Raw genomic sequence first — 26,409 nt, forward strand, 5'->3', positions numbered from 1 at the left:
CTCTGCCTTTGCTTGCCATTACAACAGTCAGCACTGCCGGGAATCCTGTATTTGCGTTTGTTACTCCCAATAGAAGGCCCCGGGAGAGCAAAGACTGAATCCTGTTAGAGCCACAGGCCATTGTTAAGCATCTTGTAGCTGATGCTGCTAGGGCCAGGATTTGCTAATTCTAATATAGAGTGAAAAATCAGACCTGGTAAGGCTCTCGCGCTGAACCAAAGCCTTGTTCACCATAATTCTATCAGGACTGCTAAGAATTACCATAGGGAGCTTCGCATCAAAATTAAGTGCCGTTTTATATTTGTTTTTAACGAGAGGGCTCACACTGTAGCCCAAGCTGGACTAAGTACTCACTATAGAGCCTAGGCTGGCATCTAACACGCCTGCTTCAGCCTCCCAGTCCTGAGACCACAGGTGTAAAACGCCACGCCCTGCTACCACACTCGTCATTCCTGGAGAGCGCGTGTGCACAACCGCCCCTCAACTGGGGCATGCGCACTGCAGAGTATTTCAACCATCTCAGACGTGCAAATACAGGCGTTTTCTAATTCACCCAGCTCCGACCTGCGTCCGCACATGCGCACATGCGCTCTCCCTACCCCTCCGCCCCCGAACGTGCCAGCCTACACGCAGCCAGCTTAGGTGCTGCGCGTGCTCGCGGCCTCCATGCGCGTGGTCTCTTCCGCCGCCCCAGAATGTACGTGCGCGTGCCTGGAGCTCCGCCCCCGCAGGAAGGCGCGCTCCCCCGCCTTCCGCCCAGTGACTCAGCATCTCAGACAAACTCAGCGGTATAGGAACTGCGAAGTGCCAGTATCACAAAACTCAAGGGCTTTGCTGAGGCCTTGTAGTAGAGAATTTCGACATTTCCTGGACTTTCTAAACTTGTCTCCACTGTCTGATCCTCCTAGGATCCGGTGCACGGGCTAGGTCATCTTGCTGAAGAAGGCACTTGAGGCTGATTTCGGCAGGCTCTTGTTCGCTTTCTGCACCAGGTTCAGATTGTGCTTAATCTGTGGCTGTGGATCCCAAGAACGGTCTCCAGCTCGCGGACCTGTTGATTTTTTACTCTGCGGTTTGCATTGCTTGGCAAAAAAATCCCTTGGCTGTTGAATTACTCGAGACAGGTCCTTGTTATGTAGCCCTGGCTGTCCTGGAATTGGCAATGTAGACCAGAGTGCTGGAATTTAAGGCTGCACCAACGTTCAGTTCCTATCAGGAGTAAGTAGGTGAAACACCCCTAAGATCTTTGGGGGAACTTATGGGTGTACCCACGTGTGGTCGTGCAGACCGACAACAGCTCCAGCACTCTAGAAGCCTTGGCTACATCTTTTTTTGTTTTTTTATGGTGGGATTTCTCTGTAGCCCTGGCTGTCCTGGAATCCTCTATAGACCAGACTGTCCTCGAACTCAGAGATATGCCTGTATCTGCCTACCCAGTGCTGGGGTTAAAGGCTAGGGACTGACTCCTCAGTTGGACTTTAGCTTTTAAAAAGTAGTAAACAAGAGCTCAGAACAGCATAAAAATCCAGGGGGAACCCTACCTGTAGGGGTCATTCTCTTGTTTCCCTTAAAACTGAAGCTCAGGGCAGAGAAGATGGCTCAACCCGAAAGTCCGTCAGTCCTGAGAACATTGATCTCTGACAGTTCGTGGGAACAGGGAGAGAGGACAGAAGGAAAGCTTCACAACCCCTACCAGAACGGAGTCTGTGGACACTGCTGGGCCAGTCTGAGGACCCCTGGGACAGCAGCAACTAAGAGTGACTTTCTTGCTAGTTGAGGTTCAGGGTGGGAGTGGTGTGTGCGCGCGCGCATGCACAATTCACATAGAGGCCAGAGGACAACTTGAGCACTGTTCCTTAGGAATGCTGTCCACCGTTTTATATTTAATTAGACTTACTCATTTGAAGGGGTGTGCCACAGCATGCCTGTGCTCAAAGAACAATTTGTGGGAGCTCATTCTTCTATTTTGTGGATTTCAGGGATTGGATTTCGGTTATCAGCCTTGATCCCAAATACCTTTGACCCATGAGCTATTTTTGTCAGTCCCACTTCTCCCTCCCCCTCTTTTTTGGGATAGGGTCTCTCTATACATTCCTGGCTGTCCTGAAACTCACTCTGTAGACCAGGTTGGCCCTGAACTTAGAGATCTGCCTGCCCCTGCCTCCTGAGTGCTTGGATTAGAGGTGCGCGCCACCACTGCCCTGCTTTTTTTCGCCAGCACCCCCCCCCGTAATAATATATTTTATTAATTTTTCAGCTTCATTTTTGAGTCAGGGTCTGTTGGTGAGACCTAGAGCTCACGGCTGAGGCCAGACTGGTCACTGAACATTAGGATCCTGCTGTTTCTGCCTCTCTAGCACTGAGATTGCAAGAGGCCACATGTGCAGGTTTTTACAAGGGCTCTGGAGAGCAAACATGTCCTCATGCTTCTGCGGCAAGTGCTTTAAAAACTCTTCTCAGCTCCCGGGTTTTGTTTTTCAGCCATGATGGCTTCAGACTCTTATGTTGCTGATACTGGCCTTGAACTCTCGATCTTCCTGCCTTTCCTCCCCACATGATGGGATTATAGTGCCACCCCAGTGCCTGCCACCCTGGTGCTAGATGTCCAGCACTGTTTTGGAAGCTTAGCAAGTATTAAAAATTACACACATTTCCCCCAGGCCCCACAAACACTTCACTTCACCTAGTCTTCCTCATTAGACGTCTTCTTCCTTGTTCCTTGGACTTGTGGATGAGAACTCCATTTTTTTTTTTCTAGGAAGTTGAAGCCTAGACTGGATATCTTGACCTTTCACTCCAGGCAGTCATGGATCCCTCACTCCTTCCGTCCTCTGTGTCCATATCCTCCTGCCTTGACTGAAGCTGCCTCCTTTAGGACCTGCTTCACTTCACTGAGCTCCTGCTTTACTCTGACCCTTTATACAGTGTGTCAGACAAAGTCCCTGCTTTGTCCGTGTAGACTCTTTCAGTGGCTCCTCATCTCTAAGCAAAAATCGAGATCTTCACAATGATTTGCAAGCCACTGGGTGGATTTCCTTTTCTCCGATGTCACCTCTACGATTTCTTCCCCTCATCGGCTCCACTCCAGCCACATGTACCTTCCATTTGTGGGACACCTCTGAGTGCTCTTGTCTCAGATTTTATGGTGTCTCTTCCCTTTGATAGACCACTTTCCTTCCAGGTAGCAAACTGGCTCATTTTTGCCCCTTCATGCTTTTACTCAAATGTAATAAAAGCCGATTATTTTCTTAACCATCTGCTTAAAGGAAATGCTTATTTCCAAAATGTATATATTTCTGATATGTATATATTTTAAAATATGTATATATTTTAAAAATTTGTACATATGGGCTGGTAAGATGGCTCAGTGGTTAAGAGCACTGAGTGCTCTCCCAGACGTCCTGAGTTCAAATCCCAGCAACCACATGGTGGCTCACAACCATCTGTAATGAGATTCGATGCCCTCTTCTGGTGTGTCTGAAGACAGCTACAGTATACTCATGTATAATAAATAAAGAAATCTTTTTAAAAAAATATATACATATACTTTCATTTTTATTATTATGTGTGTGGTGGACATTTTATTAATTATGTTCATTTTTATTATTATGTGTGGAGTGGACATACAATTTTATTATTAGTTTTGTGTGTGAGGTGGATATATAATCTTAGTATTAATTATATGTGTAGGGTGGGTATGTGCATGAGAATGCAAGTGCCGTTGGTATTCAAAGTACCTGCAGCGGGAGTTACAGACAGTTATGAGTGCTGGAGACTCAATTCAGGTCCTCTGCAAGAGAACTATGTTTTCTTAACCACAGATTCATCTCTCATGCCTCATCCAGTTTGCCTCTTCTTAGAAGCACTTGCCAGATCTGAAATCCCATAAATTTTCTTTACTTATTTGGCTCACGTACTCACAACACTTGCCTTAACCAGGAACACTTCCTCTAACCAGGAAGGCGTTCCATAGAGTTCTGCTGAATTGAATACAAGAATGAATGAAAGAAGCAAGCAGACCCGGCAAGAGAAACTCCGCCTCTGCCCTTCAAGTCACTTCCGCGCAGAAGCCAGCCAAGGGACGTTCGCTAGTGGCTACGCTTCTGTTACAGAGAGGCCAGCAGAGGCCCCCAGATCTGCAGCTGCCGGCAAGGTCGTCTAGCGGGCGCAGAGGACAGAGGCGGGCCGGGGCGGGGTCGAGGCGGGCCGGAGGAGGGACTCGGAGGGGCGGGGCCGACGTCTGCGCCATAAAGCTGGCTGCGCGCACTGGTACTGACTTGCTGCGCGCTGCCGCTCCTCTTTCCTTCCTCTTCCGTGCACGTCCTGCTCCGTGTACTTCTCGGGTCCCGCCATGGCTGCGCTCACCCGGAACCCGGAGTTCCAGAAGCTGCTGGAGTGGCACCGGGAGAACTCTGCCAACCTCAAGCTGCGCGAACTTTTTGAGTCAGATCCGGAGCGCTTCAACCACTTCAGGTGCACGCACGGAGCCTGGGCTCCCGGGGACCCCCAGCCGCCCCGCAGGGCCCAGACTGGGGCCGCACTTTGTCCTTGATGCCTCCTTGGAATGGGTACTTGGGACCCGCGTGCTAGCCAGAGGGCCGAGGCTGCTTAGTCATTAGAAGGAATCGGCTCCTCCTTGGGGACCCCCTCGCCCCCGCCTCTCTGTCTCAGCCATTTGAATAGGGATTTCTAACCACCCGTGAGGAGGAGGAGCCGTTGCTGGCGCGATAGGCACGAGAGAGCTGTCTCCTCCCACCTGTTCCTAGGGGGCTTTGGTCGGGCAGGGTGGGTAGCTGAGATTTCCTGGGAGCCACGGTGTAAAAATAGAGCGGAGGAGGCACGATGCAGAGGCCAGAGAGACCTGTGAACAACTGGGAAATAGAAGGGAGGGCGGAAGAAATCTTAAACATGATGCATCCCTGCGTGCCTTGCCACTGATGCCGGGAGGAGAGGGACACGGGATGACCACCTGTGGTTCCTCACTCGAAGTCCCTGATACCTCTCCACGGGTGTTCTCTAGTAAGTTTGAGACAAGGAGCTTGAAGGGGGAAGCTCTGCGGTTCTGCAGGGCAGCTGCACCCTCCTCCATCTAAACCATGCTCCTGCCTCAGGATCTGTCTACATCTGTTGCATGGCTTCCTACACTATACTGGTCAGCCTTTGTGGCCAGCCAGGCACTGTCGCTGGGGTGTGACCAGCAGCTTTTGCATCTTCCTGCAGCTTGAACCTCAACACCAACCATGGGCATATTCTGTTGGATTACTCCAAGAACCTTGTGAACAAGGAGGTGTTGCACATGCTGGTGGACCTGGTAATCTTCTGATTGGGGAACTGTGATGTCTGGTTTGGGTGTGAGGGCCTGGGGTTTGTTTTGGGTTCTAGGTCTAGGCGGGGAGAGGTAGCCTAGGGATCTCCAGGCCCCACTGTTTGAGCAGACTCTTCGAAGGCGGTGGAAAAGGAATCTGGCTGTAAAATCTGTCATCCTCACTGGCCGTGGCGGGTGGGGTTGGACTTGCGATGATAGCCAGTGAGGTTGGGATACAAGGCCTCAATGGCTTCTCTTCCTAGGCCAAGTCCAGAGGCGTGGAGGCCGCGCGGGACAACATGTTCAGTGGTTTGAAGATCAACTCCACCGAGGTGAGCAGGTCCCCACCCGAGGCCTCTTCCTTCCCTTTGCGCATGAGACCGTTATCAGCATCACCCCGTGTCCTCACCCTTACTCTTAAGCAATGCTTTTGCCTCCTGGAGGTGCTCAAGGCTTTACCGTGGGGGGGGGGTTTGCAGAGGTTTGGGGCGTGGCTTCTCCGAGACTGGCAGCCTGGACTTGGCGAGCGAATTGGCACAGTTCCTGGTGTCCAGGGAGGGGCACCCAGCCTGAAGGGAGGGATTTGCTTAAGGCTGAGACATCTTCTTGGAAGACTTCAGCCTCGATACTCTGGTGGATCCTTGCTGCTTGTATCATTGACGAGAATCCTGTCACCAGAGCCCTTGGTTTCCTTGGCAGTAAATAAGAGGCGAGGGTTGGAAAATCCTGGCCCTGACTTGGTGTGGAAGCCTGCAGGCATAGTAAACATTCTACACTGAGAATTCTCCGTGTTGATTTTTTTTCTAGAAGTTATTATTTCATTGAATGATCTAAATTCCACCCCACTTTGGTTTTCTGTTTTTTTTTTTATTTTTTTTGATTCACATCATGCATCCTAATCCTACTAATTTCCCTGTCCCTTCATATCCGCCCTCTGCCCTTGCACCTCCCCCCAAAAGAAAACAAACAAAAATCAGTGTCTACTTTTTTTAAAGGTTTATTTACTTATTATATATGAGTACACTGTAGCTGTCTTCAGACACACCAGAAGAGGGCATCAGATCCCATTACAGATGGTTGTGAGCCACCATGTGGTTGCTGGGAATTGAACTCAGGACCTCTGGAAGAGCAGTGCTCTTAACAGCTGAGCCGTCTCTGCAGCCCACTTTTTTTCTTTTAGTTATGAGTGTGTCGGTGTGTGTACATGAGTACAGGTGCCTACAGAGCTGTCAGGTTCTCCCAGAACTGGAGTTAGAGATGGTTGGGAGCCACCCAGTGTGTGTATGCACTGGGACTCCAACTCTGCCTTTTGGAAGGGTTGTATGTGCTCTTTTTTGTTTGTTTGTTTGGTTGGTTTTTGACACAGTTTCTCTGTGTAGCCCTGACTGTCCTGGAATTCACTCTGTAGACCAGGCTGGCCTCGAACTCAGAGAGATCTTCCTGCCTCTGCTTCCTGAGTGCTGGGACTAGAGGCGTGCGCCGCCACCTGGCAAGTGCGTGCTCTTACCCGCCGAGCCATCTCTTCACCCTGGGTTTTCTTTTACACGTGAGGAGTCTAAGGCTTAGAGGTCAGAGGTGCAGTTAGAAGCAGCTGATCTTGCACAGCTGGGCTTGTGTGATATAAGGGAGGCCACAGTGAAAGAGGGCTTCCTCTGAGGGGGAAGGGTGTTGTGCATTTGCTTAAGGAACATGGGAAGGAGATATAGGGTAGGTGGGGTGGCCTCAGACCGTCCCACACACGGGGATTGAAGTCGGTGTCCTGACCATCTGGGACCTTTATACCTGCTTCCTTCCAAGGCTGCTATTGTCTTTAGCTGCCTGGGCCCTTTTGCCATCGTGGCCAGGTAAGCTGCTTGGCACCTGTCGCAGCAGACGTCTGTTCCGGTTTAGTTTGTGGCAGTTGTGAGGCTGTTTGGTGAGGGAAGCTTTCTGCTGCTTGTCTTGCTTCACATCCTGAGGCCTTGGGACATTTTTAGAAGGTGCCAGAAACAAGAAGCTCTCCTCAGGAGGGCCGAGTTGGCTGACAGAGATTATTGCCCATCTCTGGTCTGTGTTGGCGGCACCAGCACGGTACATCATTCTCTTCAGTCAGGCCTTTCGTGCCCTGGGGTCCCTCAGGCCCTTAGAGGTTGTCTTTAGTTCAGGTCCTGCTGTATCTACTTCATACAGGGGTCACAGAATGGCTTTCCCTCCCGGGCCCTCTGTACATCTGACAGCGATGTTAGTGGATGCCTAGACCAGCTTGTCCTGTGCAGAGGGCCGATTTACGCTGTATTTACCCCATCTGGGACCACTCGAGCTCTAGGGTCGGTGCTGCTCCTCATTCTCTGACCTTTTCTAGGACCGGGCGGTGCTGCACGTGGCCCTTCGGAACCGGTCCAACAGATCCATCATGATGGACGGCAAAGACGTGATGCCAGAGGTCAACAAGGTGCTGGACAAGATGAAGTCTTTCTGCCAGGTGAGCTAATGCTAGCCTCGACGGGCCGTTGCCCACGTGGTGTGTGTGTGTTCCGGAGTCTGACCCTGCTGCTCTCCCTAGAGGCAGGACTTAGGACGTGTAGCGGCCTCAGGCAGGGGTGACCTGTGTGGTAGCTGACCCTGCCATCTCTCTGCTGAGGACTGAATTCCCCTCAGCTCTTCTCAGAATGAGCACACTCTCTTCATCCCCCAGGTCTGGACTATAGGTGTGCACCACCATGGGCTGTCACGTGGTGCTGGGAGCGAGCGGTGGGTGGGGGTTGTCAAACTTGAGGCTTTATGCAGTAGGAAAGCAAGCTACCAGCTGAGCTACACTTCCCTCCCCACGGCTTATGTGCAGTATAAAGTGTAAAGCTTGTCCCAGGTCCATACCAAAGCACATAACCACACCACACTCAGACCCCCTTGTTTTCCACCCTCCCTTCTGTCAGTCCGTCCTAGCAGGGTCTCACTGTGTAACCCTGACTAGCCTAGACCAGACCGACCTCGGACTCACAGAGATCTGCCTGCCTCTGCCTTCCTAATTCTGGGATTAAAGACCATTATATCGTGCCCTGCCGGCTTCCCACACGATCTATGTATATGGGGTTGGGGGTGGGAGGCAGGATGGGTTGCCTTAGAGACCAGCTAACTTAACCTTCATAAACCTTTGCGTCCTCAGTGTGTACTCCTGGGGTAACCCTGCAAGGGTCGGCTAGCAGATCTTATCAAGTCTGGAGTACAGGGGTGATTCGTGGGCACTGTGGGAGTGTGTGTGTGGTGTGGGCGTGTATGTGTGTGTCTGTATGGGCTAGGCATGCTCAGAGAGTGATCATCTGGTCGGCTGTAAGCATTCTGGACTTGTGCCTGAAAGCTCCCACGTGTGGCTGGTCAAAGTCGACTTGCCTTGGCCAAGAGCCATTTTCAGACCTGAAATTAAGACCTTTATCTTAAAGGCCTGATGATGCCTGCCTATAGGGCTTCCTGGGAAGAGGAAAGCCAGAAACCCCCGGTGGGACTCTGGGTTTCAGAATGTCCCTGATGTTTTGAGTGTGAAGGGCATTCCTGGCTCTGTGTGGCAGAGTAGGAGGCTCTGATCGAGCCGTGTGAGCCCAGGCACGCTGGTTAGTCCCCTCCCGTGCTGTTGCAGGATGACAATGCCTTAAACCTGGCTCTTGGATTGCTGACTCTAGACTGACCAGATATTTTTAGTTCAAAATGCACAGCTTGGGTGTGGTGGATCATGCCTGTAATCCTAGCACAGGGGACCTGGAGTAGGAAGACTTACCAGTCCTGGGCCAGCCTGGGCTGTGTGGGAGACCCTGTCTCAAAGCAAAAAGCCCAGAGAAAAGGCACACAAAGCAGGAGATCCCAGTGAGGAATCTGCTTCCTGTGACCGGTCCTCTCAAAAGTAAACAGTACAGTCAGGCAGAGTGCTGCTGATCCCAGCGGTGGGAAAGCTGAGGCAGGAGGGTCAGAGGTCAGGGCCAGCGAGCCTGGCATGTGACAGGCTAGCACTCGAGAAGTGATAACTGTTTGAAACAATGGATATCCCAGTTACTCTGACCTGATTCTTACTTAAATCCATATATCAAAATGTCACATGATGGGGCTGGAGCACTGACTATTCTCCCAGAGGTCCTGAGTTCAATTCCCAGCAACCACATGGTGGCTCACAACCATCTGTAATGAGATCTGATGCCCTCTTCTGGTGTGTCTGAAGACAGCGACAGTGTACTCACATACATAAAATAAATAAATCTTTTTAAAAAAAGAATAATATTAAAAAAAATCTGAGTGGTGGCTTGCATCTATAATGTTAGCACTTGGGAGGCTGAAGCAGAAGGGTTGTCCTGGGTTCAAGGCCATCCTGAGGTTAGGGTTAGAACCTGACTCAAAAAAGCAGACAAAGGGGCTGGAGAGATGGCTCAGCTCTTCCACTGACTGCTCTTCCAGAGGTCCTGAGTTCAATTCCCAGCAACCACAAGGTGGCTCACAACCATCTGTAATGAAATCTGATGCCCTCTTCTGGTGTGTCTGAAGACAGCAACAGTGTACTCATATATATAATAAATATTTTTTAAAAAAAGCAGACAAAGTTCCACTCACTTTCTCTGGAGACCTTCCTTATATAACCCATTACAGTAGCAGACAGAGACATAGGGTCAACTAAGCCAGATGCGTGGATACACAACGTGTTTCCTTTCACGCACCTCTGAAGTACCATCTCACATTTGAAGATGAGGTATAGAGACACCTGGCCACCCTGCCCTCATCTCCTTCCTGAGTGCCAGAAATGTAGGCGGCAGGTAACACCATGCCTAGCTGGTTCATGCAGTTCTGTAATTCAGCAAACAGGACATGGCTTGACAGTCCATTCAGTCAGTTCATTCTCACGGCTTGGGAATGAGTCTTTAACGCCCTTGGCTTCCTGAAACTCATTTTTTTCCTGGTAAAATATAGCCTGTGCCTACAACTGCCTGGTTTTCTCAGCCTCCTACTATCTGTGGAAATATGGATGTCTAAAGGTCTCTATCTAGTGTGTCTGCTTTGCTTAGCTTCATTCGGTTCAAGAAGATACAGTTTCAGACACTGGTTCTTATAAAAGCTTAATGCGTCTTAAAAGACTCCATAAGAAGCTTACGTGGGGCTGTCAGACAGTAGCTGCATGCACGGATTCCTTCACTATGAGAGCGGGGTGTGTGCGCGCGCGCGCGCGTGCGTGCGTGCGTGCGTGTGTGCGTGTGTGTATCTATAAACCTGATATTCTCACATGTATTTATTTGTACTCCGCATACATGTGCCACAGTGCATGTGAAGGTCAGAGTACAGCTCGTGGGAATCCATTCTCATGCACCATGTGATTCCCAGGGATTGAACTCAGGAGGTCAGGCTTGGTTGGTGGCAAGCACTCAACACCGTTCATGTCACTGGTCCAAGATAAACTCCTTTGTGTTTTTGCTTCTGAGCCCACTGAGATGGGACCATGATGCCACTTGGGAACCTCCTTGTGTTTGACTGAACATTTGTGTATATCTACCTTACCTCTCTGAAGATTTTGGCTTCGAATATTTTTTTTTCTTGTTTTTTTTGAGACAGGGTTTCTCTCTGTAGCCCTGGCTATCCTGGAACCCACTTTGTAGACCAAGCTGGCCTGGAACTCACAGAGATCTGACCGTCTCTGCCTCCTGAGTGCTGGGATTACAGGTGTACACTTTAAACCTGGCCTACGAAATGCCCTACAATTTGCAGCAATATTTCCTGCCTTTCCTTTTTTTTTATTCTTCTCATATATTACATTCTGTCTGAACTTCCCCGCTCTCCTCTCCCCTAGTCTATTCTGGACACTTCCCCTCTCCCCCAGACCCACCTTTCCTCCTCTGCCTCCCCTCAGAAAAGAGCAGCCTCCCAGGGACATCAGCCAAACATAGAACAGCAGGCTATACTATGACTGGGAACATACCCTCCTATCAAGGCCGGACAAGGGGGTTGGAGAGACAGCTCAGAGGTTAAGAGCACTGACTGCTCTTCCACAGGTCCTGAGTTCAATTCCCAGCACCCACATGGTGACTCACAACCATCTGTAATGGGATCCGATGCCCTCTTCTGGTGTGTCTGACGACAGCTACAGTGTGGTGCTCATATGCAGTAAATAAATAAATCTTAAAAATAAAGGCTCAGGCATCCCCGTAGTTAAAGGTCCCCAGAGTATTCCCACCTTTTCTTTAAACCCATGCCGGCAGCCTCCTCAGGGGTGTCTAATCGGTTTTAGGATTTCACTTACTCTTAAAGCTCCTGTCAGGGGGTTGGGGATTTAGCTCAGTGGTAGAGCGCTTGCCTAGGAAGCGCAAGGCCCTGGGTTCAGTCCCCAGCTCCGAAAAAAAAAAAAAAAAAGAAAAAGAAAGCTTCTGTCAGTTTGTTTAGAGGCACAGTGGTCCTAGCCTCATGACAGTCCAGCCTCCCATGTGGCGTAAGCTACCGCGGACACAGTTTGTTTATCTTATTTATGTGTTAACATACAGTGCCCCCTGAGGCGAGTAGAGTGTGTAAATTCCCTGGGGCTGGAGCTACGGATGGTGGTGAGCTGCCATGTGGATGCCGGCAGTTGGACCAGGGTCCTCTGCAAGAGCAGCCAGGTGCTCTCAACTGCTGAGCCCCCCTCTCCAGCTCCTTGTTGAGGTTTTTCACTAGGACCCTGTCCTGAGACTTGCACCGTTCTCCATCATCGTAGGAATCGCACCAGAACTCAGCTCGCAGCAACAGCTGTTTCACATGGCATGTCTGGGTCAGAAGCCGGGGAGCAGTTCTACCTGTGTTGTTCTTGTTTTTGTCCAGGGGGCTCTGTGCTTAACAGTGTAGTCAGAGTGTTGGCCCCTGTTGCGGTTCTCTGAAGGTATCAATTCTGGAAGATTCTCTCTGAATGGCAAGTTGACGCTGCCTGTTGGAAGGAATCCTCAGTTCATTTCCACGTGGGCTGAGTGTCCTGACAGCATGGTAGCTGGACTTGCTTGAAGAGAGAGATCAGAGGGCTGGAGAGATGCTGCTTCGGTGGTTAAGAGCGCTAGCTGCTCTTGCTGAGAACCTGGATTCAGTTCCCAGCACCCACATGGCAACTCACAACCCTCTGTGACTACAGTTCTGGGGCACCTGATGGCCTCTTCTGGCCTCCACGGGCATAGTACACATGTGGTACACAGATGTGCATCCATGCAGGCCAAACAGTCATGAACAACAATAAAAGTACATCGATCAGGGGAGGGGTCGTAGAGCAAAGCAGAGGTTGTGTGACCAAGCTTCCCGTTCACGTTAGGTCATCATTACAGCACCGTTGTAGGGACACAAGCCAGCACTATTAAGCACAGTGGGAGTGTGCTACACGGGGATGCGTGTCAGGAAGGCAAGAATCGTTTGGAAGCAGCTGCACCTACTAACATACGTTATGATCTCAGTAATGAGGAGGCTGAAGCAGGGGATTGCCAGTACGTGGTCAGCCTGGACTATATACATAAGATTGTGTCTCGGACCCTATGGGCTGTGGATTAAGCTCAGTGGTAGAGTACTTGCCAAGTGTGTGCAAGGCCCAGGATTTGACCCACATTTATTTGGATCTCTATGTAGAGGCTGTCGGCTTGTCTCCCATCAGGACCCGTCAAAAGAGTTGGTCTCTGGCCAAGTGTCACTGTGAGACCACTGTGAGTTCCACTTTGGCAGTGAGGACCTAACAGGCCATCTATCTGGTCGGGAATGCTTTCAGACACAGAATGGTTCACAACACGCATGCTTTTGGTCTTTGAGTAAGCGGGTTTATTAAGTATGTAGCAAGCGAAAGTTAAGAACAGCAGATAACAGAACGTCGTGGAATCGGATGCTGTAAGCACCCGCAGAGCAGCTGGAGTGGGCCAGTTGGTTGAACAAGCAAAAGCAATGTTACCAATGCAGGTGCTTAGGACACCCAGCAGAAATGACAGAAGCCCTGCAGAGGCAGTTATGGTACAGTGGCTGGGTGTGAGAAGATCAGAACATCTCAGCCTTCTGTCCGTGTGCGTGAGTGCTTGTGGGCACGTCTGTGCACCAGGTGTGTGTGTGGTGCTGATGGAGCTCAGAAAACATCATCAGATCCTGGGATCCAGAGTTTCAGGTGTTGCGAGCTGCCACACGGGTTCTGGAAACTGAACCGGGCCCCTCTGGAAGAGCAACCCTTGCTCTTAACAACTGAGCTGTCTCTCCAGCCCTGTGCAAGCATTTTTATGCCATGAGATAAACAGGGGAGGGGCCCTCCTTTCTGTCACAGGAAGCCAGCCTGCCTTGGGACAGGGAGTTTTGGAGGCCATTTGAAATAAACCTTGGGGAGTCTAGAGCAAGAAAGTTGTTTCTTGGGTTGAGGCTTTAGCTCAGTGGTAGAGCGCTTGCCTAGCAAGCACAAGGCCTTGGGTTCGGTCCCCAGCTCTGAAAAAAAAGAAAAGAAAAAAAAAAGAAAGAAAGTTGTTTCTCCTAGAGTCTGTTTAAGCAGTGTACAGCAGACTACCAGGAGAATATGTCACAGAATGTGACAGGGATCTGGTTCTGTGACCTCCAAAGGCTCCTGACAGGGCCTAGCAGTTGTCATATAGGTAAAGGGACACAACACAGGAGGGGTGACATTTTGAGCTGTGCATTTGGGTTAATCACATCTGGTTCTGTGACAGCGGGTCCGGAGTGGTGACTGGAAAGGGTACACCGGCAAAGCTATCACGGACATCATCAACATCGGCATCGGAGGCTCCGACCTGGTAAGAAGCGCCCAGCTCACCTTGGAATGGGGTGAAGATTGGGAACAGTCTCTCCCTAGAACCTTGCCCTCTCTTCCTGCAGGGACCCCTCATGGTGACTGAAGCTCTCAAGCCTTACTCTAAAGGAGGTCCCAGAGTCTGGTTTGTCTCCAACATTGATGGGACCCACATTGCCAAAACATTGGCCAACCTGAACCCTGAGTCTTCCCTCTTTATAATCGCTTCCAAGGTACGGCAGTGGGGGTGGGAAGGATGGGTGGATTGCCCTGGGCAATGGAGTCTCAGGAAGGATGCTGAGTGAATGGCGCTTTGTGGATCTGGTTAGCACAGCTGCCCTCAGGTGGTTTCCATGTCTGGCAGCAAACGAGGGTTACCTCGTAAAACCCTGAAGCTGTTCAGTCTGGATTCTTGTCATAGGGCATACCCACTTACTTTATGTGCACTTTCGCCTGCATGTGTGTGACCTCAGGGTGACACACAAGCTCGGCCAGTACTCGACACTGGACCACACGGCCAGCCTTTATACTGAGATAGGTTCTCTCGGTTATTCGGCAAGCCTTGAATTCACACTGGAGTCCGCTTTTGATATTCCTGCCTCAGCTGCTCAAGTACATTACAGACAGGTCCTGGTCACCAACATGTGTCTGAAACTACCTCACCCTACCACAGCCCCCTTACCCCCACCTCCCTCCCCTAGTTGTGACAGTTTCTTTGTGTAGCCTTGGCTGTCTTGAAACTCAGAGGTCTGCCTTGCCTCTGCCTCTGCCTCCCTAAGTACTGAGTCACTCACTCTTTCTTTCTCTCTTTCTCTCTCTCTCTCTCTCTCTCTCTCTCTCTCTCTCTTTCTTTCTTTCTTCTTTCTTGATTTATTTTATGTGTATTAGTGCTACATCTGTGTGTACACCTACACACCAGAAGAGGGCAAGTTACAGATGGTTGTGAGCCTCATGTGGTTGCTGGGAATTGAACTCAGGACCTCTGGAAGAGCAGTCAGTGCTCTTAGCCCCTGAGCCCCGATATTTCTTTCCTAACAGATTGTCTATTCCCTTCTCTCTCCCTCAGTTTTTGTCCCCACCCTCCCTTTTCAGGGTTTTGAGGCAGGGTCTTTACTAGCTGCATGTGGTCTCTGTCAGCCCCCTGAGCCCTGGGGTTGCAGACTTGTACCACCACACCTGACATGTTCATGCCTTTCTGATTTCAGAGCCTTGCCTTGATAACATACGGTTTATTTATTATCCTGTATACCTCATGTACCCTAATACACACAAAATAATAAAACGTCCACCTGAGGGTCGGTAAGATGGCTCAGAGCAGGTAAAGGGGCTTTGCCATTACGCCGGATGACTTGATTCTGGGTCCCATGTGGTAGGACAGAAATATTCCCCGAAAGTTGTCTCCTCATCCCCACCACATGTGCTGTGGCACTCTCATGCCTGTACACACACACACACACACACACACACACACACACACACACACACACACACACACATGCTGAATAAGTGTAATAAACTTGAAAAGTAGAATTTCCCTCTGAATTGTGAGATCCAGCCGAGGCTGGACTAGAGAAAGCTGAGGTATACTCAGCTCGTCCCTGGGAGATGCAGTGGGGCCCTTCCATGCCTAGATGTAATAAGAGGGTGCTGTTAGATGCACTGCTGTGACGTCTGCTTGTGGATGCCTGTAGTGAGTGTTGCTATATGCTAACCAGTAGCCAGTGTGACCTCTGCTGCCCATCCTGGACTGGACTGACTGCCACATGTTCCGTTACAGACCTTCACCACCCAGGAGACCATCACCAACGCAGAGACTGCCAAAGAGTGGTTTCTCCAAGCTGCCAAGGATGTGAGTGGGTGGGGCCAAGGATGTGAGTGGGTGGGGTCTCCTGGAGGTGGTGGGGAATCCGAGTTCTCCCACTGACCAAGTTTGGTAGGAGATGCAGTGCATGTCCTGTGTTCCTTCCCCCTCCCTCAGTAGCCCTTTTTGCTGAGGTATAAACAGGAGGAGGCCTTTCTGGCTTCCTTTCGTCAGAGCTTTGGCATTAGCAGAACCTGTTCTCACTGCCTAAGAGCCCTTTGTTTCTTCCATTCATTTTCAATAGTTTCCATATTGTGACTGAGGATCCTTTCTTTAGGTCCCTTGGCCTTTGGGTCATCTTTGCTCCTGGGAGCCACACCCACTTACACTGGGTGTCATTTTACTCCTTGGCCATGTGTGCCTTTGAGGGGGGATGGGCAGGCTTGATTGTGGCCCTTATATACCTTTCTTTGGTTTGTGACAGGGTCTTGGCTATGTCGTCCAGGCTGGTCTTGAGCTCATGGCAACCCTCCAGCCTCAGTCTCCTTGGCGTTAGGATTATAGTTCTGGCACCATCTTCCTGCCCTCTTGACCTTGACCTTTTGTGGGTTCCTCTAACAGCCTCAGGGCCAAAGAGAGAGAATAGTTAGTCCTGTGTGGAATCTGGTTTTCTCCAGTGATGGGGGATCCCCACCCTTAGTGGCCCCTCTGGGATGGGTTTGGTATAACCTGCTTCTGTCTCTTGTAGCCGTCTGCAGTTGCAAAGCACTTTGTTGCCCTGTCTACGAACACGGTAAGTGCTTGTTCTGCATGCCCTCATGGGAAAGCCCGGGCTGTGAGAAAATCTCTGTCTCTCAGAATCCGCCGAGCTCAGGTGTCTGGTTCTGGGCAGCATCATGGCCGGGCTGCTCATGTAGAAGGCTCACTGAGAGCCAATTGGCCTTTCCTACCGTCTCCGTTCAGCCTCTGGGATCCTGAGGAAGGACAGGCAGTCAGTGGGATAAAGTCCTCACCTACCTCTCAGGCCAGACCGATGCATGAGTCTCCCTGGTCTCCGCACCCTGCCCACATAAGATGTGCAGAAATCTTGTTCCTCCCTAAAGCTGTTAGGCCTGGTAAAAGATTATGTTTTTTTTCTTGTTACTGTTGTTTTGGTTTTCTTTCCTTTTTCCTTTTTTGAGATGGCTTTTCCGTATAGCCCTGGCTCTCATGGAACTTCTTTCTCTATAAACTATGCTGGCCTCAGACTCACAGAAATCCACCTGCCTCTGCCTCCGAGTGCTGGGATTAAAGGCCTACACCACTACTGATCACCTTTTTTTTTTTTTTTTAAAGATTTATTTATTTTACTTTATGTGTATGTTCTGCATGCATGTCTGCATACCACATGCATGTCAGGTACCCACAGAGGTCAGAAGAAAGCATTAGATCCTCAAACTCACAGAGGGCCACCCACATTTGCCTCCTAAGTGCTGGGATTAAGGCATTTGCCACATTGCCATGGCTTTTTTCTTGTAATTATTTATTTTTATTTTATGTGTTGGGGTGGGTAGGTATGGGCGTGCGTGAGTGCAGATGCCCTCAGAGGCCAGAAGAGGGCGAAGGATCCCCTGGAACTGGAGTTACAGTTGGTTCTGGGCTGCCTGGTGTCTGTGCAGGAGCTCAGGCAGGGCCGGCTCTTACCTGCCGAGTCATCCCTCCAGCACTCCCAGATTTGTTTGGCTAAATGGACAATGCGAGGTGACAATAATGGTGTCAGAGCCCAGCTCATGTCTGCCGTCTCACAGTTGGCCTGGCCTTGAGCCTGTATGAGGTGGGGGACGCTCAGCATGGCCCCGCAGGTCAGAGTGAGGTCTGCTCTAGGAAGCCCAGCCCCCGTGGGCTTGAGCACAGCCATGTGGTGGTTCTGTGCCAGGCAGAGCTGGGAACCACCGACACCTCGGTCCTTCTGAACACCCTTTGCCTCCCTCCTTCCCGCCTCAACCTCCAATGCCAGATACCATGGGGCTGCTACTCTGTGTCTTCTCTGCCTTCTGCCAGCAGAGCTCATTCTGTCAGTGGGCATCTCCACTGAGGATAGGTACGGGGCGTTGGGCTTGGCCTGCTGAGGGCCTGGACACCGAGAACAAGAACTGTCCCCTTAGGGATCTCTCGGGTGGCCTCATCCTCAGGAGGGGGGCTGGGTAGTGATCCAGGTTTTGTTTCTGGCCTGGGGAATGGCCTCTGGGTTTGAGTGCCGTATGCTGAGGACAGGGTGTGCGGTTGGTCTACATCTCTGGTTCTTACACACCAGGTTCTGTAGCCTCAGGACCCCTGGTGTGTCGGAGGGGAGCTAGCTTGGTGTGCAGTTCTGAGTGAGCAATCTGGGGTGCTACCCTCTACTCAGAGCCTGCTCCCTGGGGTTGGAAGGAAGGTGGGGGGGGTTCCCGGAGCTCATCATTCCTCCCTCCCTGCAGCTCCTCTAATCTGACAGATATTCCCTCACCTCTCTTCCTTTGTATATTCCAGGACAAAGTGAAGGAGTTTGGAATTGACCCTAAAAACATGTTCGAGTTCTGGGATGTAAGTACGGGCACCTTGTGCTGTGTGCTTGGTGTGTCCTTTGCCGAGTCTTGGCCGCTGAGCCAACAGGAGGGGCCTATGAGGTCAGGTCAGCATTTATTGAGCACTTGCTGCATGTCCGTCTCCCTTTCGGAAAGGCAGAGAGACCCTTAGGGAGGGCTCATTCTGTGGGCAAGTTCCTAGTTTACAAGGAGAAGCGATATTCCCCTGGGTGCCTTCCAGCTGTACCCACTGTGAGGTAACCAGAGCCACCCTGCTCTCTCGATTAGCTGAGGCGAGTTATTCTCAGGCCTGACCTTTCTCCAGGCTGCAGCCCCAGTTTGTAAAGGCCAAAGGGCAGGGTAAGGTAGGTCCTGGACCTGGTAGGCTGAGAAGAAACCTCAGGGACAGCTGGAGGGGGTGGGGGGCAGGGAGGAGGCAGTAGACCTGGAGTCTCGGCAGCTTGCACAGCAAACCCCACTTTGGTAGGCCTGCGTGCAGGTCACCCTGTAGGTGACAGTCCTGTGGACTTGGGCCAGGCTTGACTAGGAACTGGCCTCGCTGCTGTGAGGAAGGGCTATGAAGACTAAGTGCAGGGCTGCTGTGTGGGTGTGGTGCGTGTCCTGTGAGGGCAGTGGCTGTGGCTGGGCAGAGGAGGGTTCTCAGTGAGATATCTGGGGTACACTTAAGAAGGTGGGCATTCTCCCCTTTTAAAGGAGTTTTGAAACAAGGCTCTCCATGTTTGCCCAAGCTAACCTATAGCTTACAGTGTAGCACAGACTGGTCTTGAACTTGTGATTCTCTTGCCTTGGCTTCCCAAGTACTAGATTACAGGTGTGACCGCCACAGTTGTCTAATCTGTAGGAGAGAATGGTGCCCGCCGCCCTGTGCCGTCTGCTGTGTCTGAGTTAACTCCTTTGTAGGTGGACCAGTTGTTACCATCCTTGGCACACATCCTGTGGTTCAGACGAGAAATCCCCGGTGGGAAACTGTGGCTTCTAACAGTTGTTCCTGCATGGTAAAGGAGGCGGGGACTTTGCCCTTCCTCCCTAAGCTTTGGCACCTGAGCAAATGGTGGTAGGAGAGGAGCAGGTGCCCCCTGCTAGCCAGGGAGCCCAACAAAGTGGGACGTCCGTTGTAACTGTCCAGCATACAGAAAAATTGATGGGATGTGACAGAGACATTTGAGTCTTGAGGGCAGGGACAAAGAGTGGTATTTAGGTACACGTAACAGGAGTTCGGGGCTGGCCGTGCTGGCAGTGGAGACGTTGTGGGTCAGGCCACAGAGAACAGCATGAGAAGGGGTGCGGATAGAGGTGGTGATGTCTGTGGAGCCCAGGAGCAGGGCTGGGGGGAAGGGCCAGTCCTCAAGGCCGGTCCAGTAAGGTATGTGTGAGTGCTGCAGTCTGACTTGACCTGGCCTGGTGTGTCTGGCGACTGGGCCAGCACAGGTAACGCTGCTGAGCTTAGAGTCTCTCTAACAGCCTGAGTCCAACATCACAAAACTGGTTTTGGCGTCTGAGACCGACATTCGAAAGTTTATCTTTCCTCAGGTATGTCTATGATGGAGTCTCTGAGATGTGTGCAGTCACGGCTGAGGCCTAGGAGCTAGAATCCTGTCTGAAAAGGAGTGAGGGAGTTGGGGATTTAGCTCAATGGTAGAGCACTTGCCTAGGAAGCACAAGGCCCTGGGTTTGGTCTCCAGCTCCGAAGAAAAGGAAAAAAAAAAAAAAAAAGAAAAGGAGCGAGGATGTGTGCTCCAGGGGATGAGGAGAGTCCGGCTGTGATTAAGCCAGTCATGCATCTCCGTACTCTCAGGAGCTTGAGACAGGATCACAAGTTGAAGGCCAGCCTGGGCTACATAGTGGGTTCTGGGCTAGCCAGAGCTATGTAGTAAGATCTTGTTTTTAAACAACCAAAAAAGAATGGGTCTAGCAATCGAGGTCTGAAGACATGTGAAAAGACATGGCCCGGCCATGGAGGAAGAGGCTGGGTGGTCTCAAATGTGCCCATAGTGGGGTCTCTAGTGGCTTCTGCAAAGGGAGGATTGGATAGTAGTGAGCTGACTGCTCGGATGAGGTGACCCCAGGCCTCAATGCCCTTGCCAGCTCTTCCGAGCTGTCCCAGGCTGCTCTCTGTCATCAGGTGTGTAGGGTGCGGTTGTGAGGAGGGCAGGAGTAGACAGGCCATTAAGAGGTGAGGCCTGGGGCAGGGATAGGTCGAACACAGGCAGGGACACTTGCGGTACTATGTCATTACGTGCAGTTCAAGAAGTTCATGGGGGTTGGGGATTTAGCTCAGGGGTTAGAGCACTTGCCTAGCAAGCGCAAGGCCCTGGGTTCGATCCCCAGCCCCAAAAAAAAAAAAAAAGGAAAAAAAAAAAAAAAAAAAAGAAGTTCATGAAACTTAAGGGTTGGGAGACCATGGTCTTCAGAGAGAACATGATAGCCAAGGCCCAACTCACGCTCGGGAAGCAGGAAACCCTGAGATTTGGCACATGGAAGACTCTGCTCTGATGTGGTGTCATGGCTAAGGTCTCCGGTGCTGGGATCAAATAAAAGTGAGTGGCTGGGTTTGCCCCTGGAACAGAGTAGCCAGGCTGGGCACATGTAAGAAGGCAAGCATGGCAAGCAGATACTGCAGGGAGGGAGACAGAGCTCCTTGGCTTGGTCCAGCTCCCAGCATCACAGGAAATGGGAGGGGACAAGTGGAGCTAAGCCTCACCAATAGGGACTGAAGTGCTGTGATTGAAACCAGGCCAAAACCGTGTGGTCAGGTGCTGAACGGTTCTGGTAGTGCACAGGCAGTTGATGATTTGGGGTCTCAGGCCTGATGGAGAGTGGCATCCGTCCAGAGAGCACTGAAGCCAGGTCCTAAGCAGTGTGTGCGGTAAAGCTGACAGAGGAGGTGGCTTCCTGGTCTTCTAGGTGAGGTACGGTAGAGGCTGCTGAGGTTAAACCCAACCTCGAACCTCAAGTCTGCAGGATTTGGCTAAGCACAGTGACCGCGTCTGTGGAGCCAGTAGAGAGATTGGTTGATGTGAGACACTGCCGTTAGTCAGTGAATCCTCTCCTGGGTCAGTCTGGCTGAGCAAAGTAGGCAGAGCCAATCTGTCAGGTGAGGCCTCAGAGCCAAAGAAGAGCGGATCTTTGAGGCTGTGTGAGGAAACGAAGGTGAGTGGAACGCACGTCCGAGAGGAGAACTAAGGGCGTGAGGTGGGGCGTGAGTGGGTGTCTCTGTGTTTTCCAGTTATGGTCATGCCCAGTGTGTGAAGAAACTTCACCTGGTAAAGTTGAAGTGTGGCCAGGCACGGGAACGTGGGGGCCAATTTTTTGGGTAAGGCCTGCGGAACCTTTCCCTGGCACGAGGTTGGCTTCTTGGGAGTGCCAATCTGGAGCGAGATTAGCAGGTTGGTAGATAAGTTTGTTCGTGAGGGTCCGTGGAGACCCGAGTTCACAAAACTGGCTGTGCTGGTGAGATATGAAGTCGTAGTCAAACCCGGGGAAGAAAATGCATTAGGTCAGCTCGGTGGAGCTGGCCTGTCAGGTGGACGGAGTGTTGTGCATTCAGGGTCAGGTACACATGAAGAACTGAAAGCCCAGGATCACAGAACAGGTACAGTAGGGCTAGCCCGTCTGGTGTGTGGTCGGTGAGCTGAGGCATGTTTTTCTGGCCTTCTGGGTATGGTCTGGAACCATGGTCACCATCGTGTTCGACACCCCTGACTCACCAAGGACGTGCAGAGGAACCAGGTACAGAGTGTTATCTGTAGGCTAGAACTCGATTTGTAGACCAGGCTGGCTGCGAGCTCAGAGATCTGCCTGCCCCTGCCTCCCGAGTGCTGCGATTAAAGGTGCGTTCTGTCTCCCCCAGCCTGTTTGATACAGTTTGAAGTGTGAGGACTGGAGGTGAGTTCCTTTAGGTGGAACTGACTTATCAGATCTGCTCTGAGGGGCCAGCATCAGAAGTAGACAGTTGATCTGCCAGGTTTAGACCACTGAGGCCTGAGGCGTTGAACACAGGTAGGTGTTGGATTCAGTCAAAGGTAGGAGTTGCCTCTGGGTCTTGATGGCGGCAGAGCCTGAAGAAGAGTGGTCAAGGTCAAGGTAACTTGAGAAGCCAGGGCCATGCTGAGGTAAGGTCACCTGCCAGGTATGCTCTGGAGAGGCACGCTCAAATACTGTTAGGTAAAGCTGTGGTCTGAGGAACTTAGGGTCCAGCATAGAGGGGTGGACCTGGTCTTCCAGATGCGGATTGAGCTAAGATCAAACACAGGCAGACAGAACTGGCCTGGGAGGTGAGGGCGGGAGAACCAAGGTCAAACTAAGAGGAAGGACATTTGTCTCACTGTGCAACATCAGAAGGCGCCATCATGGAACACAGGTGGGCAAGCTGGCCCAGCATTGCCTCTGTGAGCAGTCACAGGTGCTCTGCCAGATGTAGTCTTGAGGAGAAGTTCAAGTTGAACGTGGGTAGGTAGGGTTGGGTTGGTAACAGGATTCCGGCAAGGGTAAGGATGTACCTGGATCTTTGTGGAGAAGCTGGAGGAGCCGTGGTTAAGTTCAAGTGGGTCGGAGTGACATCTTCAATCAGACATAGAGCACTTTCCGTAAAATAGACAAGTACTGTTGGTCTGTCAGGCTATTTGCACACCGTAATGTAAGCATGCATACATATATAGATAGACTCCTCCAAGCAAGGACTTTGGAGCTAGAGCTAAACACCTGGGATTATTCAGTTTGTGGAGCTTGGCTCTGGATGGGTTGTGTCAGCCTGCTTCTTTGAGGTAAGGTCCAAGTGTGCCTGAGTAAGTCTCCCCTTAGTAGAAGCACACGTCAGGTGGGTCAGGTGGACTGCACATGTTGGGACGGTGCTGTTAACTGGCGAAGTCCAGGCTCGATGCTGGTGCTGTGGTCGAGCCAAGGTTGGTGGTGCTGGTACGAGAAGCTCTGCTAGACTTGTTGGGAGACCACTGAAATCACAACAAAGTGCATAGAGCTGGGTCCCCACCAAGGTTAAGGAGTCTCAACTTACTCTTAGGGAGATGGACCTGCGACAGTTGGCTTAGGTAGAGGGTCGAGATTGTTCAGCGGCACTGGCTGTATCCACGGAGCTGGCTACAGGTAGGTGGGGCCAGGCCTCCCAGGTGAAGCTGTGGTAATTGATCCATGCTGCTGTTTACCCAGCCTTCCCTGTCAATCTTTGGATCCAAGAAGAGGTGTCCTTATCACCTGGGCTCAGACACAGAAGTACCTTAGGTTCGTTAAGTGAAATGTGTTGGGCAGCCTAGCCCAGGAATACGATTATGGCTGGCCAGACCTGAGGGGTTGGTCAGACGTAGTTGTGTAAGAGAACCATAATGGGGCTGGTGAGATGGGTCAGCAGGTTCAGATATCCAATGACCTGAACTGCATTCCTAAGACCCACCATGGGGTGGGGAGAGAATACACACACAGACACACCAGTCAGTAAACAACTGAAACAGAACAGAAGAAAAACCATAAAGCATCGAGGCAGATCTTCTAACCCTAATACTCAGGAGGCTAGACAGGAAGATCAAGCGTTTGAGGCCCGCCTGGGCTACACAATGAGACCTTGACACAAAACACAAGGAGGGAAGAAAGGTGGGCGGGCAGGTGAAACAACAGTTACGGCAATGTGTGTGTCTGGGTCAACCTGGAGGTCAGAGGTCAGATAGAGGAGGTGGGATGCTCTAAGCCAGTCCACTACCTGTCCTCACCAGGTAAGGCTTGGGGCTGTTGGCAGAGACCTGGGGATCTGCAGCCCCCTAGCCTGAGTCTTTCCCTAGCCTGAGTCGCTAGTGTGTGGCCTTTGGCCTCACTTTCTCTTTAGTGTATAGTCTGAGTCGCCCTAGGGATACTCATGGTACAATATGAGGGCTCAGGGGCTTGGGTCAGACCCTGCCTAGAATTGGTAGCTAAGGTCAGAAGCTTGACTTGTCAGTCAGGGCTGCTGACCACCGGATCGCCATTCTAAAACTGTCCATTAGACGAGATCCGAGAGTCCATGTACCACCTAATGAGGCCTGTGAGATGGTCGCTGTAGCAAAGCTCTTCTGAAGCCTGAGTCTTTCAGTTCGGCCTGTGTGAACTTCCTGTGTTGGCCCTCTTCAAACCCCAGTCATCATCTCAGGATAACCTCAGGGTCCTTGGGAGTTTCTCTTCTTCATTCGTGCCTAGCTCTCTGACTGCAGCTCTCAGCTTCGTGTCTCTCACCCTTCTTCACATTACACACTGTGCTGTGCTTCCTCGAAGCCTCTCACCTCGGGCCTCCAGAAGATACATCCAAACAGCTGACAGATATGTGGTCTAGCACCTCTCCCTTACAGCTAGTGACGTTCTAGTCCAGTGTCTGAGAGACTTGAAAGCGCCTGTTGTTTCCTGAGTTTTTATTCTCTGTTGTATAAGGCTACTCCTGCCACAGGATTCTTATAAACGCTGCTCTGGATGACAGTGTTTATTCAGATCCAAGGTAGACAATGGGTAGGAAGGAGGCTCTGGGTCTGTCAGTGGCTGAGGAAACAGACAAGGTACGCATAGGCACAAAGCTATGGAGTCTGTCAGTATGTGAGGAGACACGATGGGTAAAGTATTAGTCACTGTGTCTAATCTGGACCAACATGGCAGTGGGCACAGATCTGGGTGTGTCAGTGACCAAGAAGACCTGGTAGGTACAGGGCTGGGATTCTGGATCTGTCCTTTTATGAGTAGACAGGATAGGTAGAGGTCTGAGCTCTGGTCTGTCAGTGTCTTAGGAGATGGTAAGTAAAGACGTGAGGTTCTGGGTCTGTTACTGACTTAAAAGACAGGTTAGATAGGCATGAGTTAATGGGTCTGTCCTTGATCCAGGAGACAAGGCGGGCACAGGAATGAGGCGCTGGTCTACCAATTTCTGAGGAGACAGTAGGATAGGTATGAGGCTCTGTCAGTGTCTGAGGAGACAGGGGAGGCACAGGTATGAGGCTCTGGGTCTGTCAGGGTCTGAGGAGACAGAAGGCACAACTGTGGTTTGGAGTCTGTTAGTGTCTGAGGGGACAAGTCCTGGGTCTCTCGGTGTTTCAACAGGTAAGTTCAGTAGAAGTATGAGTGCTTGGTTTGCTGTCATCTGAGGAGATGAGGCATGGCACAGGTATGAGAGGTACTAAATTTCCCGACCAGTGTCTGAGGCAATAAGGTAGCACAGGTATGAGGGCTTGGTCTGCCAGCGTCTGAGGAGATGGCATTGCGAACAGGTCTGAAGGTCTGTGAAGAAGGCGTCTGAGGGAACAGGTTTAGTTTAGCACAGATTGGGAGGTCTTTTGTCAGCACTGATGGAAGTAGGAACTGCCACAGGTCACGATGAGGCAGCTTAAGCACAGGTATGAAGCCCTGGCTCTGTCAACACTGAGAAGGCAAAGCTGTCTGTCTGCCAGTGCTGAGGAGACAGGAGCTGACGGATGACAGAGGTATGAGGCCTTTGGTCTGCCAGGAAGAAAAGGCCAACCCTGGTAACATCTCTGGCAATGGCTTTGATCGGTGCCGTGTGGAGAGTCACTACCACTGGGCTGCTGACTCTAGAAGAGTTGTGTTGGGTCAAGCCCTACAGGCTGTACTCGTGGAAGAGTGGCTTTGCTGGAACAGGTGTGGCCGGAGGGAGGGGTAGGGTGTGCCTGCCCTCCTTCAATGCCCTCTCCTTCTCTCCTAGTGGGTAGGTGGCCGCTACTCGCTGTGGTCAGCCATTGGACTCTCCATCGCACTGCATGTGGGTGAGTTTTCCTGAGCCGCCTGCAGGGGGCAGCACTGCAGTGTGGGGTTGACAGAGCCATGAATTCCTTGCATATCCCACACACAGGCTTCTGGCTCTGTGCTCCTGCCTACAAACATTTATCTTTTAGTACTGGGAGAAGGAACCGGAGGGTCAATATCATGCTCAGGGCCAGCTCTGAAGACAGAGGGCTTTCTTCGGGCCCCTTCTCCCGGGTCTCACTTTTCCTGGTTTCAGAAGAAACTATAGCCAACCTCCGGAGGGACATGGGAG

General features: G+C 51.3%; 1 protein-coding gene across 1 annotated transcript in view; it reads left to right on the forward strand.

Moving 5' to 3' along the window:
* Positions 1 to 4,242: 4,242 nt before the first annotated feature.
* Gpi (glucose-6-phosphate isomerase) overlaps positions 4,243 to 26,409 on the forward strand; it is a 28,563-nt gene continuing 6,396 nt past the window's right edge. Inside the window, exons 1-10 of the mRNA XM_032893879.1 lie at positions 4,243 to 4,473; positions 5,221 to 5,311; positions 5,569 to 5,637; positions 7,647 to 7,766; positions 13,951 to 14,034; positions 14,117 to 14,263; positions 15,808 to 15,879; positions 16,580 to 16,624; positions 18,340 to 18,393; positions 26,077 to 26,137. Coding sequence (XP_032749770.1) covers positions 4,352 to 4,473; positions 5,221 to 5,311; positions 5,569 to 5,637; positions 7,647 to 7,766; positions 13,951 to 14,034; positions 14,117 to 14,263; positions 15,808 to 15,879; positions 16,580 to 16,624; positions 18,340 to 18,393; positions 26,077 to 26,137 — 865 coding nt within the window. The 5' untranslated portion in view covers positions 4,243 to 4,351. The remainder of the gene's footprint in view (positions 4,474 to 5,220; positions 5,312 to 5,568; positions 5,638 to 7,646; positions 7,767 to 13,950; positions 14,035 to 14,116; positions 14,264 to 15,807; positions 15,880 to 16,579; positions 16,625 to 18,339; positions 18,394 to 26,076; positions 26,138 to 26,409) is intronic.

This window comes from Rattus rattus, chromosome 2 (assembly GCF_011064425.1).
Source record: "Rattus rattus isolate New Zealand chromosome 2, Rrattus_CSIRO_v1, whole genome shotgun sequence".
Classification (NCBI taxonomy): domain Eukaryota; kingdom Metazoa; phylum Chordata; class Mammalia; order Rodentia; family Muridae; genus Rattus; species Rattus rattus.